At 44.1% G+C, this 15086-nt stretch overlaps 1 protein-coding gene across 1 annotated transcript; it reads right to left on the reverse strand.

The window, feature by feature from the left end:
* Positions 1–7010: 7010 nt before the first annotated feature.
* On the reverse strand, positions 7011–9268 carry LOC146758001 (obscurin-like). Its single transcript, XM_085518640.1, has 4 exons — positions 9149–9268; positions 8174–8387; positions 7436–7705; positions 7011–7213 (listed from the first exon to the last, which is right to left on the reverse strand). The coding sequence occupies exons 1-4, from the start codon at positions 9266–9268 to the stop codon at positions 7062–7064; spliced, it is 756 nt and encodes a 251-aa protein (XP_085374766.1). The 3' UTR covers positions 7011–7061.
* Between the last annotated feature and the right edge of the window lie 5818 nt (positions 9269–15086).

Below are 15086 nucleotides of genomic sequence, written 5' to 3' on the forward strand. Positions count from 1 at the left end.
GTCAGCTAGTTGGACTCCCCCCGCAATGAACAGGGGCACCGCAGCTTCATCAGGTGCTCTGAGCCCTGTCCAGCCTGACTTTGAACATCCTCAGGCTCACCAATCTTATACCCATGCCACACACTCGCAGTATTTCACCATTCAGCATCGCCACTTGTATCTTCTCTTGCTGTAAACCAGAGCTAGCTGGTAAATCATCTGCTGTGCGGGTCAGCTGTGTCTCTCCCATGGGCATCACGTGGCTGCTGGGAGGCTCTGAAGAGCTGCAGCCAGAGGTGTGTCACCCGCTGGGCCTCGTGCCCAAAGGAGCCCACAGGAAAGTGTTGTTGCAGTTTGTCATGCACTGCACTGCCATGAGACTTGACGTGCCAGACATCCTCTGACACGTGAGCTCCTGCATCCAGGCAGGACATCTGAGACGTCTCCTTCAGCCTGACGTGGCTGCAGTTTCACACTGGTTTTACTAAGGAAGGAGAAGGCACGTGGATGAAACTCTTTTCCTGCTCTTCCTGGCATTAGCTCATAGTACAAGTCAAGCACTGTCAGGTCAAGCCTGGAGGAGTAATGCTTGTCACTGACATGTTCCTGTTCAAGGTGGAGCTGGAGGGTAAAATAACACAAGAAATTGTCATTGAAATTCAATATCTGTGAAATTCAGCTGGCTGCATTCACAGAACCTGGCGTTAAGATCTGTTTTCTGGTTTCTATCTTGAGCCTATTTTCCATAACCCAGTCCTCATTTATGAACTGAAGCTCTACTGAAAGCCTTTCGCTGTGTATGCTCATGCTGCAGTGCAGCGCTTGTGACCTTTAACAGCACATTCACGTTCCTCTGATCACAGGATCCTTAAGGTTGATTAAGACCCTCTAGTCTGACTGCTCACCCATCACCACCATGATGCTCACCATCAGCTAGCTAAAAACTCAGCAGAGATGATAGATCAAGCACAACACTGGATTTGGGGTGGCTAGAGATTCCTAAGATATTGAAGGATTGCTTGCAGGTGGTGTTGGCTCAGGTATTCACCCTGCATCCCACCTCCCGTTCTGTTTGGTTGAGAATCATGCATTCTGCAATTTCACTTTGTAATTCAAGGACCCTGGCTTTATCTGTTGAAAAACTGATCTAAAACAAGCCAAGAAGACTCCGTTGGAACTGGTTGATGCAGAACAAAGGCATCCCCAAAGGACAAGTTGCACTGTTTGATGAACTTTATCGGATGAGAGCTAAGCTAAGATTTAAAAAGTTCTGGGGCTGTCTCTGAGCATCAAATACAGAGGAAGCCTGCATGATTCCCTGAGAATGGATACCTCCTACTTTGGTGTTGGGTTAAGGGAACACTAGCAGTAACTCCTATCACAAAATGTCACATGGCTCAGACAAAATGCCATCAAGAGGGCTTAATTAGGAGCACCAAATGGTCACAAGACGGTCTTAGGGCAGGGAAGTAATCTATCTATGTGATATTGGTTGATGCTATTAGTTCTTCACAGCTTGACTCTAGAGGGACTGTTCTTCTTTGGTCACCTAGTTTTAAAAGAATAGATGTCTCCTGTCTATTACAATTTTTAACGAGTTATTTGTTCACTGACGCCATAAATGTGCCTGGCATATCAATTGGCCTTGTTATATTCAGTGAATGAAAGCAACAGCTGTTGCTCTAAGAAATGCAATACTAAGCTAGGTCTGCCTGTAGCTGACAGCCATCAGCTTGCTCCTCAGGCAGGTTCTGTCTGGATGGAATGAAGGGCATGAAATACTGATGTGCTCATCAAACGCTGCTTGTTAGCTTAGAGACAAGGTGTTGAATAGGTTTGTTCATGTATTGCAAACATGTTACTTAGCTGCCTTCATTTTAGCTTCAGAAGAAAATGTGCAGAATACAGAATTGATTAAAAGAAATAAGAACTGTCTGCATAGAACTTACTCTTTCCTTACACAGCAGAATCAAGCACACATTTGTATGTGAGTACCTCCAGAGGTGAAACTCAATCACCCAAATGTAATGAGCAGAGACATTACAATCAGTTCTAACTGTATCTTAATGCTGTGCTGAATAAGCCTGAGTCAGGATGTAAACCACTTTCTCTTTTTTTCTTCAGATGAAGCCATTAATTTTGTCAACAAGCCCAAAACAACTCCAGAAATATCAGTCAGTCCTTCTGAAGACCTGGAGCTGGTGTGTGAGGTGTCAGCTGCAAGCAGAGCTGTCGCATGGAAGAAAGATCAAACAGAGGTGAAGCAGGACCAGAGGACAACCATCATCTCCCAGGGGATGCACCTCAAGCTCATGGTCAAAAATGTGACCCTGAAAGACCAAGGGAGCTACAGCTGTGAAACAAAAGATGCAAAGCAACATTTCAGGTGAAAGTCAGAGGTGAGAAAATGCTTGGAATCCCAGAGATAAAGGAACGCTTCATTTGGTGTGTCTTGCATTTGGAGGATCAACTTTCAGCCTCTCTGGTGCAAAACATTTTGGCTATAGGACTTTCTTTGTCATCTAGTGTCATAGCAACACTTTTCTACATGTGCTTTTCCATCCAAGAATGAATTACTGCAACAAACCATAGGCAAGGAGGGTAACTTGTGCAGCTCTTGTAGTCAGCTGTTGTGTGCAGGGTTACAGTGCAAGAGCACACCAGGCATGCAAGGAGTGAGAAAAGGGGAGGTGTTTGAAGAGATCTGGTTACCAAATTTGAATGACACAATTAGGTGGAAAATGCCAATAATCAGACTCATAAATGGCCTGGGTTGCAAAGGCCCACAGTGCTCATCCAGTTCCAACCCCCTCCTTCCTATGTGCAGGGTTGCCAAGCAGCAGCCCAGGCTGCCCAGAACCACATCCAGCCTGGCCTTGAATGCCTGCAGGGATGGAGCATCCACAGTCTCCTTGGGCAACCTGTTCTAGAGGGCCATTCCCTTCTGATTTACTGGAAATGTAGAGAGACATGAGAAGAAAAAAAGAGAAGGGAGGAGGTTCAGCAGTGCATGCAGGTGTTCTAAATCTCATGTCCAGATCTGCTATCAGACTGTGAAATGTTTAGCTTTGTGATATGATATGAAATGAAATTATGATATGATATGATATGATATGATATGGCTATAATTTCCCAAGGCAAAATAGAGGGGAAAGTATTTTCCTGTCTTAATGAGGCATCACGATGCTCCCTGTGAAGGGCAAGAATAGTGAAAATGGGGAACTGGAGTAATCTCTGCAGCAGACTACAGCAAAACGGTGTGACTGTTGTGATGTCCCTGCAGAGAAAGAAGACGTGTTTACAAACAAGGACAAGGTACAAAAGGAGGTGAAGGCTGTACTGACTCAAAATGCCACGCTGAGCTGCGAGGTGGCCCAGGAGAAGACAGAGGTGAAGTGGTACAAGGAGGGGAAACTGATCACCTCGAGCAAGAAGTTCAAGGTGGAGTCAGAGGGCAAACAGCGTCAGCTAGTGGTGAGCCAGGTGGAGAAGAAAGATGCAGGGGAGTACAGCTGCGAGGCTGCTGGCCAGAAACTCACCTTCAAGATTCATGTAACTGGTAGGAAACACATTTTGGTTGATATTCTTTGATTATTCCATAGTCTGGCTGTGGAAACGTCTGTGTGAATGTGTCCTCTTGATTCTGTCATGAAACTGTTTTGGGGAGGATGAAAAGAAATGCTTACAAACGTGCAGCTAAAATGATTATTTGTTTTTAACAGTGTTTCATCCAGCTCTTCCCCTACGACTACTTTTATCATCAGCTGTCCATGGATGTCCAACTGTGATTTGTACAATGTGCAACACTGCTCTACCAGTTGATATTTCAACAGTAGTAGTTACAGATCTCTACTGTTGCTGCACTGAGAAGGTTTGGTTGTCGGTGTCCTAAGAACTTTTAGTCAGAGGCATTGCACTTGCCTTTGGCTTGTTGAATCCCACGTTGACGACCATTCATTCCATGTTCTGTAAATGTAATGACTAGTTATGAATCCATTGATACCTTTCTAATTGTACGTTTCTCATTAGTCTGAGGGTTTAGAACAGAGGCAGATCTCTCACTCCAGCTGCAGTAGAGATTGCTCTGGTGTCAGTATATTTTGCACAAGATCCGGTAAATTTTAACTTAGACTCCAGATAGCCATGGGCACATCAGCTGCATTCTGAGTGACCATTAGTGAGCTGGCTGATGACGAGGGTTTGTCTTCTGTTTTATTTGTAGCTGCACTCTACTGGTTTTTGCTCGTAAGTCAGTTTGTTCTCTGTTAACTTTACAGTTCTCGTCTTGTATTCTGAGCTGATCAGGACAGGGAATCTGTTTTCTCCTCTTCTTTCTTATGGCAGTGAACACATTGGAGCTTAATCCTGGTCAAGGTTTGGCATTTGATCAACTATGTGGAGGAGCAACTGTACTGGGAGTCTACTGCCTTTCTGCTCACACAGACCTGGTGTCCTTGCAGGGCATAGCTTGCGTTCTGTTCCCTTGTAAAGGTTGCAGTCTTTGCTCTCTCCATCTTGGGGCATTCTGCTCCTTCAGTCCCTGGTGTGCAATGTATCTCTGCTCCTATAGTAGACAGTTTTGCTGCTGCCTGTGGTGTAGACTCTAAACCATCAGCTCTTACTGTTCCCACACCCCGTGGATGTGATTCTGGGGCCTTTGGATCTGTTCCGTGAGTTGTGTAGCTCATGCTTTTGGCTCAGGAAACTGGCAGTTTCAGCAAAGAGTGGATTACAGACAGGGTAGATTTGGGAGGTATCTGTCAGAGAAAATGAAATATGAACAATGACAGAAAGACTATGGCAACAGCTGGAATCAACCAAGTTAATCCTCAGCAGCCAAAGCCAGCCCACGTCTTATTGCAGAGGTGTAGGGAGAAAACACAGCAGTGTAGTGCTTTTACACTTGAATTTTGCTAGCTGAGGGCTATTATTAGCTGTTTGCCTCAGAAACCAAAGGTTTTCTGTTCTCTTTCAGACCGGATGAGCTCATGGCTTCACAGGGTAATGTAATACCTCCTCCTCTGCCATACGTGGAGAGTGCTTGCCTAGCTACCGTTGCTGTATTTCTCATGTGTAACACTGTAACATGACATGCAAGTCCAGCCCTCACTGCAGAATGATGTGGTGTGAAAGTCAGGAGGGATTATGAGTACTCTTGGAGTGGTTGGCTCTTTCACTACAGAAATCCTCATCTTACTAGCTTCTCCCAAAGTGCAATGGCTTTCTGAGTCTTAATTTCTTCTCTTACCATTGCACTCAGAAAGTTTTTCAGGGTTCCTCTACCCCAGGGTACCACTGGTAGCACAGAACAATCCCATTTTAAGGACATGTTGAATGTTAGGTGCTGAGTGTTGAGCATTACGGGATGCAGATTAGACCTTCTTGCTTAAAAGAAACAAGTGCTGCACACCTTGGGAACCTATAGAAAACTAGAGTAAAAAGGGCTGATTCTGCCATCTCATTATCTCAGTATTTGTGGTGCATGCTGAAATCCTTCTTTGAAGTGGGCCAAAGCTCCATTGCATCTGTGAGAAGTTTTGCATCACCTGGTTGGTCTAGGCCATGTTTGTTGTCTTGCTAATAAGCAAGCCTTCTGATCTTCATGGAGTAACTTAAGTAAGGATGGGAGAATGAAGGTGTTGGGGAAGACATCCAGGCTTTAGCTACAGGGCATGCATGCAGAATCACAAAACAAAGGCCAGTCAGAGAAATCAGAGCTTCATGAGAATTAATGGGGTTGTTTCTACATGCCCACCCTATCTGCCAGTGTAAAACCTTCCAGTGAAAAAAAGGAAAGCTACATACAGGTGGGGAGAATTGCTGGTGAAATTATTTGTGGTATTTTTGCTAATAATATGCTCAAAATCCTGGGGCAAGACTTCAAGTTAAGCAACGCACTCTATGTAAGTAGACTTACAGAAGGGAACCATAAAGCTTATGGAAGGGAACTGTCAAGCTAATCCACAGCTAAAACAGAGTAGAGACAAATTGCAGGAGCTTGTTTACTTTGCAGAAGTGTGAGCTTTAACCACTGCTGAGCTCCTAGTACAAAAGTCTGAACCAATGCAACAAACTAACCCGTCCATGTGGTACGAAAGAATGTGCTGACACCACCAGAACACAAAATTCTATGGCTGAAAATACCTGCAAAAATCATCCATTGCTCCTGGACATGCTCAGCTCTTTGTGCCCCAGATATTTCACTAACCTTTTCTGAAACCCACCGTGAAGGCTTCAAAGCCCCTCCAAATGACTTACCCAGTCATCCAGCCATTAAAAAGCTTTTCTGTTGTGTAACTTGCATCTTTGTCATTGCAGTTTAAGTTCATTATTTCTGCACAGAGAACAGATTGTTTGCTTCCACTTTCTAAGAGCCTTTTATGTACTCAAAGCCTGCTATCAAGCCTTTCAGTACCTGTTTATGACCTACACAGCAGCAATTGGTGGCAGGGACTTTGTAGACAAAAATCAGATAGACCTTAAATTCTGTCCTTGTCCATTCCGTAGCAAACACGACAAAAGGATGCAGGAAATAGGACAGAAGTACCGGGCTACAGCTGAGGCACCATTAGCTTACTTGAAAGGAAAGCATCCATAGATAGATGCACTGTTGTGTTTTTATTTTTATTTTTTCTTTTAACTCTGACTGATTATAAAGAGATGCTTTGAAAGACGTGCTTTGTAGAGAAGAACAGATGGTAAGCAGGGAATAGGTTGCTAATGGCCTTACAGATGAAGAAAAACAGACTGCACCAGAGTGAGAAATTCCAGAGGAGAATCAGCTAAGAGCTTATGTCAATGACATGGCTGAGGGCTGCTGGGAAGACTGCCCTCTCTTTCACCTTATTTCAAGCATTACAATGGTGTCCAAGCCCAGGGCTGTATCTCCCTGCCCCCATGGCAAGTAGGGCTGGCAGTAGCCACTGTGATCATAGAGAAGACCTGAATCCAAGTTCAAATCACACCCAGTGTCTTTACAGACCTTGCAATCATTCAACTTACTTTCCACATTGATCTTGGCTCGGGTCTTGTCGTCAGGACTCTCGCAGCAGTAAAAGCCCCTGTCTGCAAAGGAGATGTCCTTAACTATCAACATATGCATTGGGCTTCAATACAATGCTGTTCCTCATCCACTTGACTTCTGCAGGCTTGGTCAGCTCTACCTCCAGGGTCACTGTGTCTCTCTCTTCAACAGTTTTAGGCTCCAGTTTCTTCTTGAATGAGATTGAGGCCTCTGAAAAAATGAGAAGAAATAATAGTAAGAACACAGAGAATCCACAAAACAGTTTTTTTTAGAAAGAATTTAAATGGTGGTTCTAGTCCCAGTGCATTCAGGGGAACCCTATTTAAGGAAGCAAAATTCCATCTCGTCACCATAATCAGAGAAAAGGCAACATGAAATCCACAAACCACAGCACCAGTGACAGCCTATCAATGGGTCATTACAGCCCTTTACCTCGGACTCTGAGATTGGCTGTGCTTTCTACGCCCTCAGCATTGGCAGAGATTTCAGCTGCATCTTCCAGTGTCAGATCGGTGATGGTGAGGCTGTGGTTGGTGTCCTTCTGTGAGATCACGTATTTCTTACTGGCTTCAATCTTGACGCCATTCCTGAACCAGGTGACCACAGCATCACTGGGAGAAACAGTGCACTTGAACACAGCCTCTTTGCCTTCTTCAGAAATCACGTTGTTGAGGCTCGTAACAAATTTCACCACCCTGGGAGCTGATGGAGAAGAAGAAACCACTTAGGAGCACATAAACGATGTGTCCCTAAGTGTATGAGCTCCTTTACATATGAGCACCTTCAAAGAGCCAACAGAGTCAATGATTTTATTGGAAGCATCAGATTTTATGACTCGCAGTAAGTGATCACCATAACTCACACTCACATCTCCTGCCTGTAGGTTGTATCTACAAAGATGCAAGAAGAAAAGAGGCAAAGAAGGGGTAAAAAAAAATCCCATCTTACATTTGGGATGCTTAATTCCAGCCTTGAAGGCTGATTTAACAGCTGTGCTCTTCAGAAGCAGTTGTTCCACAGCTATTTAGAGAGAAAGACAAGTTTTGTACTTGGTTGTTAACACAGAGAACAGCATAAACACAAATAAACTCAGCTTTGCAGTGTTGTAATGGATGATGAGGGAAGCCAAGGATCCTTCCACACTGTCAGCCTTCATTTCCAGAGACATACCTTTGGGGGTGATGGTAATGCTGCTCTTGTCATCTCTGGACTCACAGAAGTACTCTCCCTCATCCTCAGCCCGGATCCCTGTTATTGTCAGGGTTCTTCTGACCCCTTCCTCATGAATCTGGAAACGTTTGCTGGGTTTGATCTCAACTGCTTTCCTGCGCCACACCACCTTCCCTTTGGCATGGCTCACTTCACCGGTTAAAGTGACACTGCCCTCACAGCAGGAGAAAGAGAGGAAAGGAGAAAGTATTTTAAATGCTATAAATCACAGAGAGATGCAGAATGATTTATAATCAATAAAACAAACAATTATCCTGTCATTGCCCAATATGCTGTCACGATGGCTTCAAGCACTGGAAAGCAAAATATTTATAATAATAACATGCATGAAAAGGAACAAATCAGAAGCCTTCCCAGTGCCTGTTAAGTGTGCAGTCCAGCAAAGTAGGGCTCCATTAAATCTAAGCTGAGGTCAGGGCTCTTGTTACACTCATCTCTGTGCAATACGAGAGACAATCCCTGCTCTGGCACGTTTCAGCTTCAGCAGAAGCAACAACAGGGACTGTATTTTATTCAGTATGGCAGGTACTGGTGGTTGAGGACTATGATTAGCATCTGTTTCCACTGAATGCACAGGCTTAGGGTGAGATGCTCCCTTTTTTGGTTCAGGAAAGAAAATCCATGGACATCTGTTGAAGTATCTGTACCAAATTCAAACTGGTAGCAAAACTTCCACTGCTTTCACATAGAGCAGCTCTGATTTGCTATTTTATAGGCACTGCTTGAACCAACATAATTCAGAACAGAAATACAGAACCCTTTTGATGCAAGCATCACTGGGGAGTGCCAAGTGACAGCTCTGTCCCAGGACAAGCTCTCCCAAATCATTAAATGGCCTGGGTTGAAAAGAACCTCAGAGACCATCACGTTTCCATCCTGGCAGTGCAGAGCTTCTGCCTCTTCCCCAGCCCTTACCTTGTGCTTCAGTGGAGTCTTGCCCACTTCCAGCTGCCCAAGTAGCTGACTAAAGGAAATATCCCCAAAAGGACATAATGCATCAATGAGAAGTTTAGAATGGCCTTGAGGTGGAGTCATACCGAGCTGTCGCAGCACCAGTCCTTACGCCTGCAATTAGGATGCAGATACACCAGTGACAATCTCCTCCCTCCTTCCTGCACTCACAGGGATTCAGTCCCCACAGATCCTTGGCCAATGGCCCTGGATCCAACCAGACAGTTCACACCTGCAGTGTTGGCAAACAAGCCAGATGCATCCTTTTAGTAAAAGTTCACCACCACTGGACATCTCTCACAGCAAAATGGATGTTTTTGTACCAACACACAGCCTGCGTGCATCCTGAATGTTCCCCTGCTTGCCATGGAAGTCTGCCAGCCCAGCGGTGGGTCTGGGAGGCCAGCAGGGGAAAAGTTAATGCAATTGAAAGTAGAGAAGAAAAAGCATTGAACTTTTCAGTGGTATTTTTGTTTCATTTTTTAAATGCGGGTGGTTAAAATGATATATTTATAACAGCTGGAGGAGTTTTATGGCACTGTAAAATGCAGAGTTTTACAGACTTATAACCTGTTGTGTAAAGGGTGTAGGGGGGTGTTGCTATGGAAGAAAAATAGTGATATCACGTTATTAGTGCTTTTGCCTCCTATGTACCTGGCTGCTAGAAAATTAGTGTTTGCAATAGACATTACAAAGACAAACACCCAAAATTTGGAGCAAGAACCACGTGGTAACTTGTTAAAAAATTAGGCCCACCCACAGAAGCCACTTCTTTGTTTTTGCATCTCCCATGGCAGAGGAATAAAGAGGGCTTGATGCTTATGATCAGCCCTGTGCTCACACGAGATGTGTTTCAAGCTTCAGTTCCTTTCTTTTCGTGCAGCCCATTGTAATGAAGAAGGTGGGCCAAGTCTTCTTGGATCCTCTGTGCAGACAGAGCTCCTTCCTCCTCCACGGTCCTTAGCAAACACGTCTTACTTGAGCACCATTCCCAACTCCTGCCAAAGGAGAGGGATCTGGAAAGGAGCCTCCTGGAAAAGAAGGGGGGCGAGAGCAGGGCATGGGGCTGACACCTGACTCCACACTGCCATACTTTGACATTTCCTGGGTACCCTGGTTGGGATCAGGGCTAGCAGTCTACATGTATGTAATCACATCTCTTTTGTGGAGAGAGTGGGCTAGAACACTCCAGACATCTGAAAATCCTTAAATAATACTTTTGCTTCCAGATATTAGCTGGCTTTCACAGAGCTGGCACCAGAATTGCTCTGCTGCGCTCTCAAGTGCATCCGTATCAAGGGGGTCCCATTTAGCTGTGCACAGCTCTAAGCAAATATACAGGAACAATCTGCTGCTGAAATGTCTTAATAAAAAGCTGTGCCTCAGCTACTGAGCCTGTGGCTGAGTCCGGAAGCGTTTGTTGGGCTGTGCTCAGAGCATGTGGCAGTTCTGGGCCCAAGCTAGATTGTTTGCAAAAAAAAGATATTCTGCATTTATATACAGTTTTCTGCAAAGATTTCATGTCTGCTGTAGAGTTGTAAGCAATAAGTGGAAGCCTCAGCCCCTGGGAGCTTACACTGTAAACAGAAAGCAAGGGCAAAGAAATGATTCTTCATCCTCAATTTGCAGACGAGTAGCTGATGTATACAGGAACTAAATGTTTCCCTTAACATCTACAGTAAAGCTGTGAGTGAGCTGAGAACTTAACTTGGGCTTCCAGTGTCCCAGCCTAGTATTGTCTTCCCTCTATTAGCCACTTGCTACGTGGTATTTTACTTTCATGGTAGAACAACCTTGCTCTAGGTTTGAAGCAGCGTGTCTGAGATCTTCCTTGGGGTCCAGACTGCACAGCACTTCTTGGCACATATTTCATCACTCAGATTTATCCAATCTGGGGGCATACTGTACCCTAACCTGGCACTGGTAATCACTCTTAGGTGGTAATGTAAGGTGCACAGTTCCCATTCTGTTTTTTCTTTGTGGTATTCTAAAGCAATTGATAGCTTTTTTTGACATAGGTCTTGTGATTAGATCACTGTGCAGGCTACTTGCAGAGGTAACATGCTGTTGATGTTGATTACTGGTGCTGCTTACGGTGACTGCATCCCTTTCAACTGCAAATCCCAGGCGACCTGGAAAATGGTCTGGAGCATACCAAGACTGAGGGGAAAAGGTGCAATATGGGATAACTGGAGGTGATAATGTAGGATTAGTCATATGCCAGAGTGATTCTGTGTTGTACTGAATAGAAGCCAAATCAGATCTGTAGAGGGTGATCTGTTACAGGGTAGATGTCTTACAGCTAAGAAATAAATCATCTGTAATAATTCTTTTAGCAGCGTATACACAGGTATGCTTCGAATATTTATATCTGCCTACTTAGATTCATACTGTGTTTTTGATCAGGTGGCTCATTTCTTCCTCTTTCTATTCCTAAACTCTTCTGTCTTTCTCTGGTGTGCTGCAAAACAGATACCATGCTCCACTACAGTTTCATATCTGTTCTAGGTAAAGTTCTTCTTACTTGCATATTGTTTCTAAATAAAACAGCAGGAGTGCTGTGGTCTGAAAGCAAGGATATACAGATGCTGTTGTTCTTCTTTGGTTTTAGAACCTCCTGAGCATCACCACTGACTGCATATAGGGCTCCCAGATGCTCTAAGGAGAAAGAACTGGAGACAATCTACTGTCAACGAGAAAAAAATAAACATACCTTGACCCATGCTCATGAGAAGTCAGCCAGAATAGCAGATACCCTCAGAGCTTCCATAAGAATTGAGTCAGATTGGTTACAGGAATTATTGCATTTGAATGTAATGAGTCGGTCCCTTCATCTGACTGTACTTCAGGTCATCAGCCCACTGCAGCACCTTCAAACAGGATCCACTTGAAGGCACTTCTGCAATTTCTTGTGTTTTCCACCATCTCTTGACCTCAAAAGAACTCTGAAGAAGAGGAGAGGAATCTAGGATCTAAAAATGGTCTCTGTGCGAGTATTGATTAAACCCAGAGGGACAGATTCTGGTGTGGTTTGGCAAGGTAAATCAGGAATAACTCTCTTGCAGTAAAAGTTGTCAGACTAAGTTATGCCCTTGAAGCCAAGAGCAAATGGAAGCATCAGAGATTTTCTGCTAGCAGCAGACAGTGAGTGCAGGATGATAATGCCCAGCAACAAGCCTGTTTTGGACAGGCCTGGAGAACAGTGAAGATATCAGCCTCCATGGTTTCATTCTGTTTCTTTCCATAGAAGGGAGCTGAAGAGAAGAGAGTAAAGCTGCAACTTAAAACAAGTAAAGCAGAGCTGTAGCAACTGGAGGATCCCACTTCCTCCTGAGATCCGTGAATCAATCCTTGAAATTCAATTAAGAGGGTTTGGGGTTCAGTCTGTTGGCTCGGCAGCTGCCTGTCCCATGGGCATGGCCATCACAGTGTGTCTCACTGTGCCTTGGCTTATCCTGGTGCAGAATAGGGATTAACACTGCCTGAATGAGAGAGGCACATAACAGCCCCTTTCAGTTCATTACTGTTTCTAAGGCATCTGTTGGGGTCTTAGAAGAAAGGGGAAAGGTATAATGCCAGTAAGTGCACAGGTCTATTGACATGAGTGGGAATGCTGCCATGGGATGCACAGAATCAGAGCTTTAAGGGACAACATATTTTGACAACTTGTAACCCAAAGAGGGGGCTGTTTTTTTGCATGATAATTCCTTGGACCTATCTCTGAAGCCTTGTCACAAGATGAAACACTACCTTATAATACACAGCTGGAAATACCTTATAGTTTTACCTTATATACCTACCTTATTACCTATAAGGAAATACCTTATAGTTTTCTTTTCTTGCCTGATATTTCCTACAGCATCATGCACTATACGATATAGTAAATCTCTCCTCCATCAGACAGACAGATACAAAACAGAAAGTAATTTATTATTCTGTCCTATTATGCCTGTTTTCATAGAAACTAATTATTCTGCATTGTTGTATTAGATACTCTAAGAAAGACTACATTTTCTTACTTTCGGCTGATAAAAAAATTAAATCCATCAGTTTTCCTAAACACATTAGAGTTAAGACAGAATTTCTGGTTCTAATTATTAATCAGTCGGATTTGAGGACACAGAATATTTGACTTAAGCTCAATATATTCACGAACAATGTCCCAATATCACATTTTGTATTGAAACAATTTTTCACTTTATTAAAGTCTTAAGGAGAGGAACCCAAGCTGCAGCTCTCACTCAAGGTCATGGGAGCTTAATGCAGCCTCATCAGTGTAACAAAGCTTAAACATTATCTTCAACTTTACAGGCACTACAGGCATCTTCTTCCCTCCCCTCCGAGCCCCACGTTATGTCTTAGTGTTGTAGCAATGAGATAAGGGAGAGGGGAGCAATCCATCATGCCTGGAGCCGAGGTGGGAATATTTCTATGGATGGAAGAGAGACCAGGGGCATAGGACTGAGCCAAGGCGAGTCCTGGAAGTTTTAATAGAGCTTCCTCTGATAATTTTATACACTTAATTCTTGAATTCAGTCATGATTGGGTGAGTTTCTACCTAAGCATCTCAACCATCTGCATGTACAGGAGTAAGCAAAGTAGAGCATGGTCCAAATATATTCCTAAATCTGATGTGCTGGCAAGGGGAATTGGGGTTTCCACAGCCACCTCAGCATGTTCTGCTGGGGTGCAGTAGAGCTATTGGGGTGTGACACAGCACCTCAGGGCTGGAGGAGCCCTCCCACGTGGATTCTGCTTACATGAGTGCAAAGTTCTGCAGCACATTTCTGCACAGCCATAGGGGCACAGCTCTTCACACTACAGCTGTAGTTCTCCTTCATGCATTAGCAGTGCATTAGGTTAGTCATTGCCTTTTGCTGCATAAGCAGCTCTTGTGCTGAGGAAAGGGGGAAAGAATGGCTGAGTTTTCTGTTTGTTTAAGCCCTTGCTGTGTTTTTTGGGGGGGGAGTTGGTTTTTTTCTTTGTTTTTGAAGAGTAAGGTTTTGTCAGCAGTGTAAGACTGGAAGATTCAGTGATGTCAAGAGAATCAGAAATAGCTTCAGTGTTTTCCACTCTTCATCCTGCACTGAGGTTCTGCAGGAAGAGAAAGGGTATTTGACTTTTCAAGACAGATCAGACAAAGGCTTTCGTCTAAGTCAGAATGAATTCTAGATACTCCAGTTTAGTAGTGGGTGACAGGTAACCTCCTCACTAAAGAGTTAGTAAGCTTTTAAAATATCTGTCCCTCTACAGATGATTTTTGTATGATGTTGTCACAGGAAAGGGACTTCCAGCCGTGTTCAACAAGGAAGTAGACCAGAGGAGAGAGGATCCGCCCTTGGCTTGCTCTTGGGGCTTAGCTTTAAGTCAGTGGGTGAGCACTGTCAAAAAGGCTCATGTAATTGGTGTTGCATTCCCCAGGGACCCAAGGATGCTTAATATGAGTCAGCCCTCCCATAGGCTTGGAACAACGCTCTATTTAATGCATACCTTCTCCTGAAGATGAACTCCTCCTGGCAGCCACTCCACTGAAGTTAGGAAGGATCAGATCTCTCGGGTCTCAGATTCTAATTAACCGTGCCGTGTTTGTGAACATCACTTGTGCAAACAATTATGGTACAGCCAGCAGCAGCATAAGATAGGTACATGATCTGCAGGCACCCACATCAAATATTTGAATAAACTCACAGTAACATCACATCGAGCTCCATAACAATGTACTACACACACACACGGCCGTGGGAGTGCTTTGTGAAGGCTCTCAGTGTCCTGGTGGCAGTACAAAGATCTTGTCTTCCCCCTGAGATAGGAAGAGCCTTGTAATTCACTGTGCTACACTTGTGTTCAGAAGCACATTTCTGTCTATAACAAGTGTAAAAAAGAACCCCCACCACCCCGTGTC

Source organism: Coturnix japonica, chromosome 17 (assembly GCF_054131305.1).
Source record: "Coturnix japonica strain WE chromosome 17, WE-NBRP24, whole genome shotgun sequence".
NCBI lineage: Eukaryota > Metazoa > Chordata > Aves > Galliformes > Phasianidae > Coturnix > Coturnix japonica.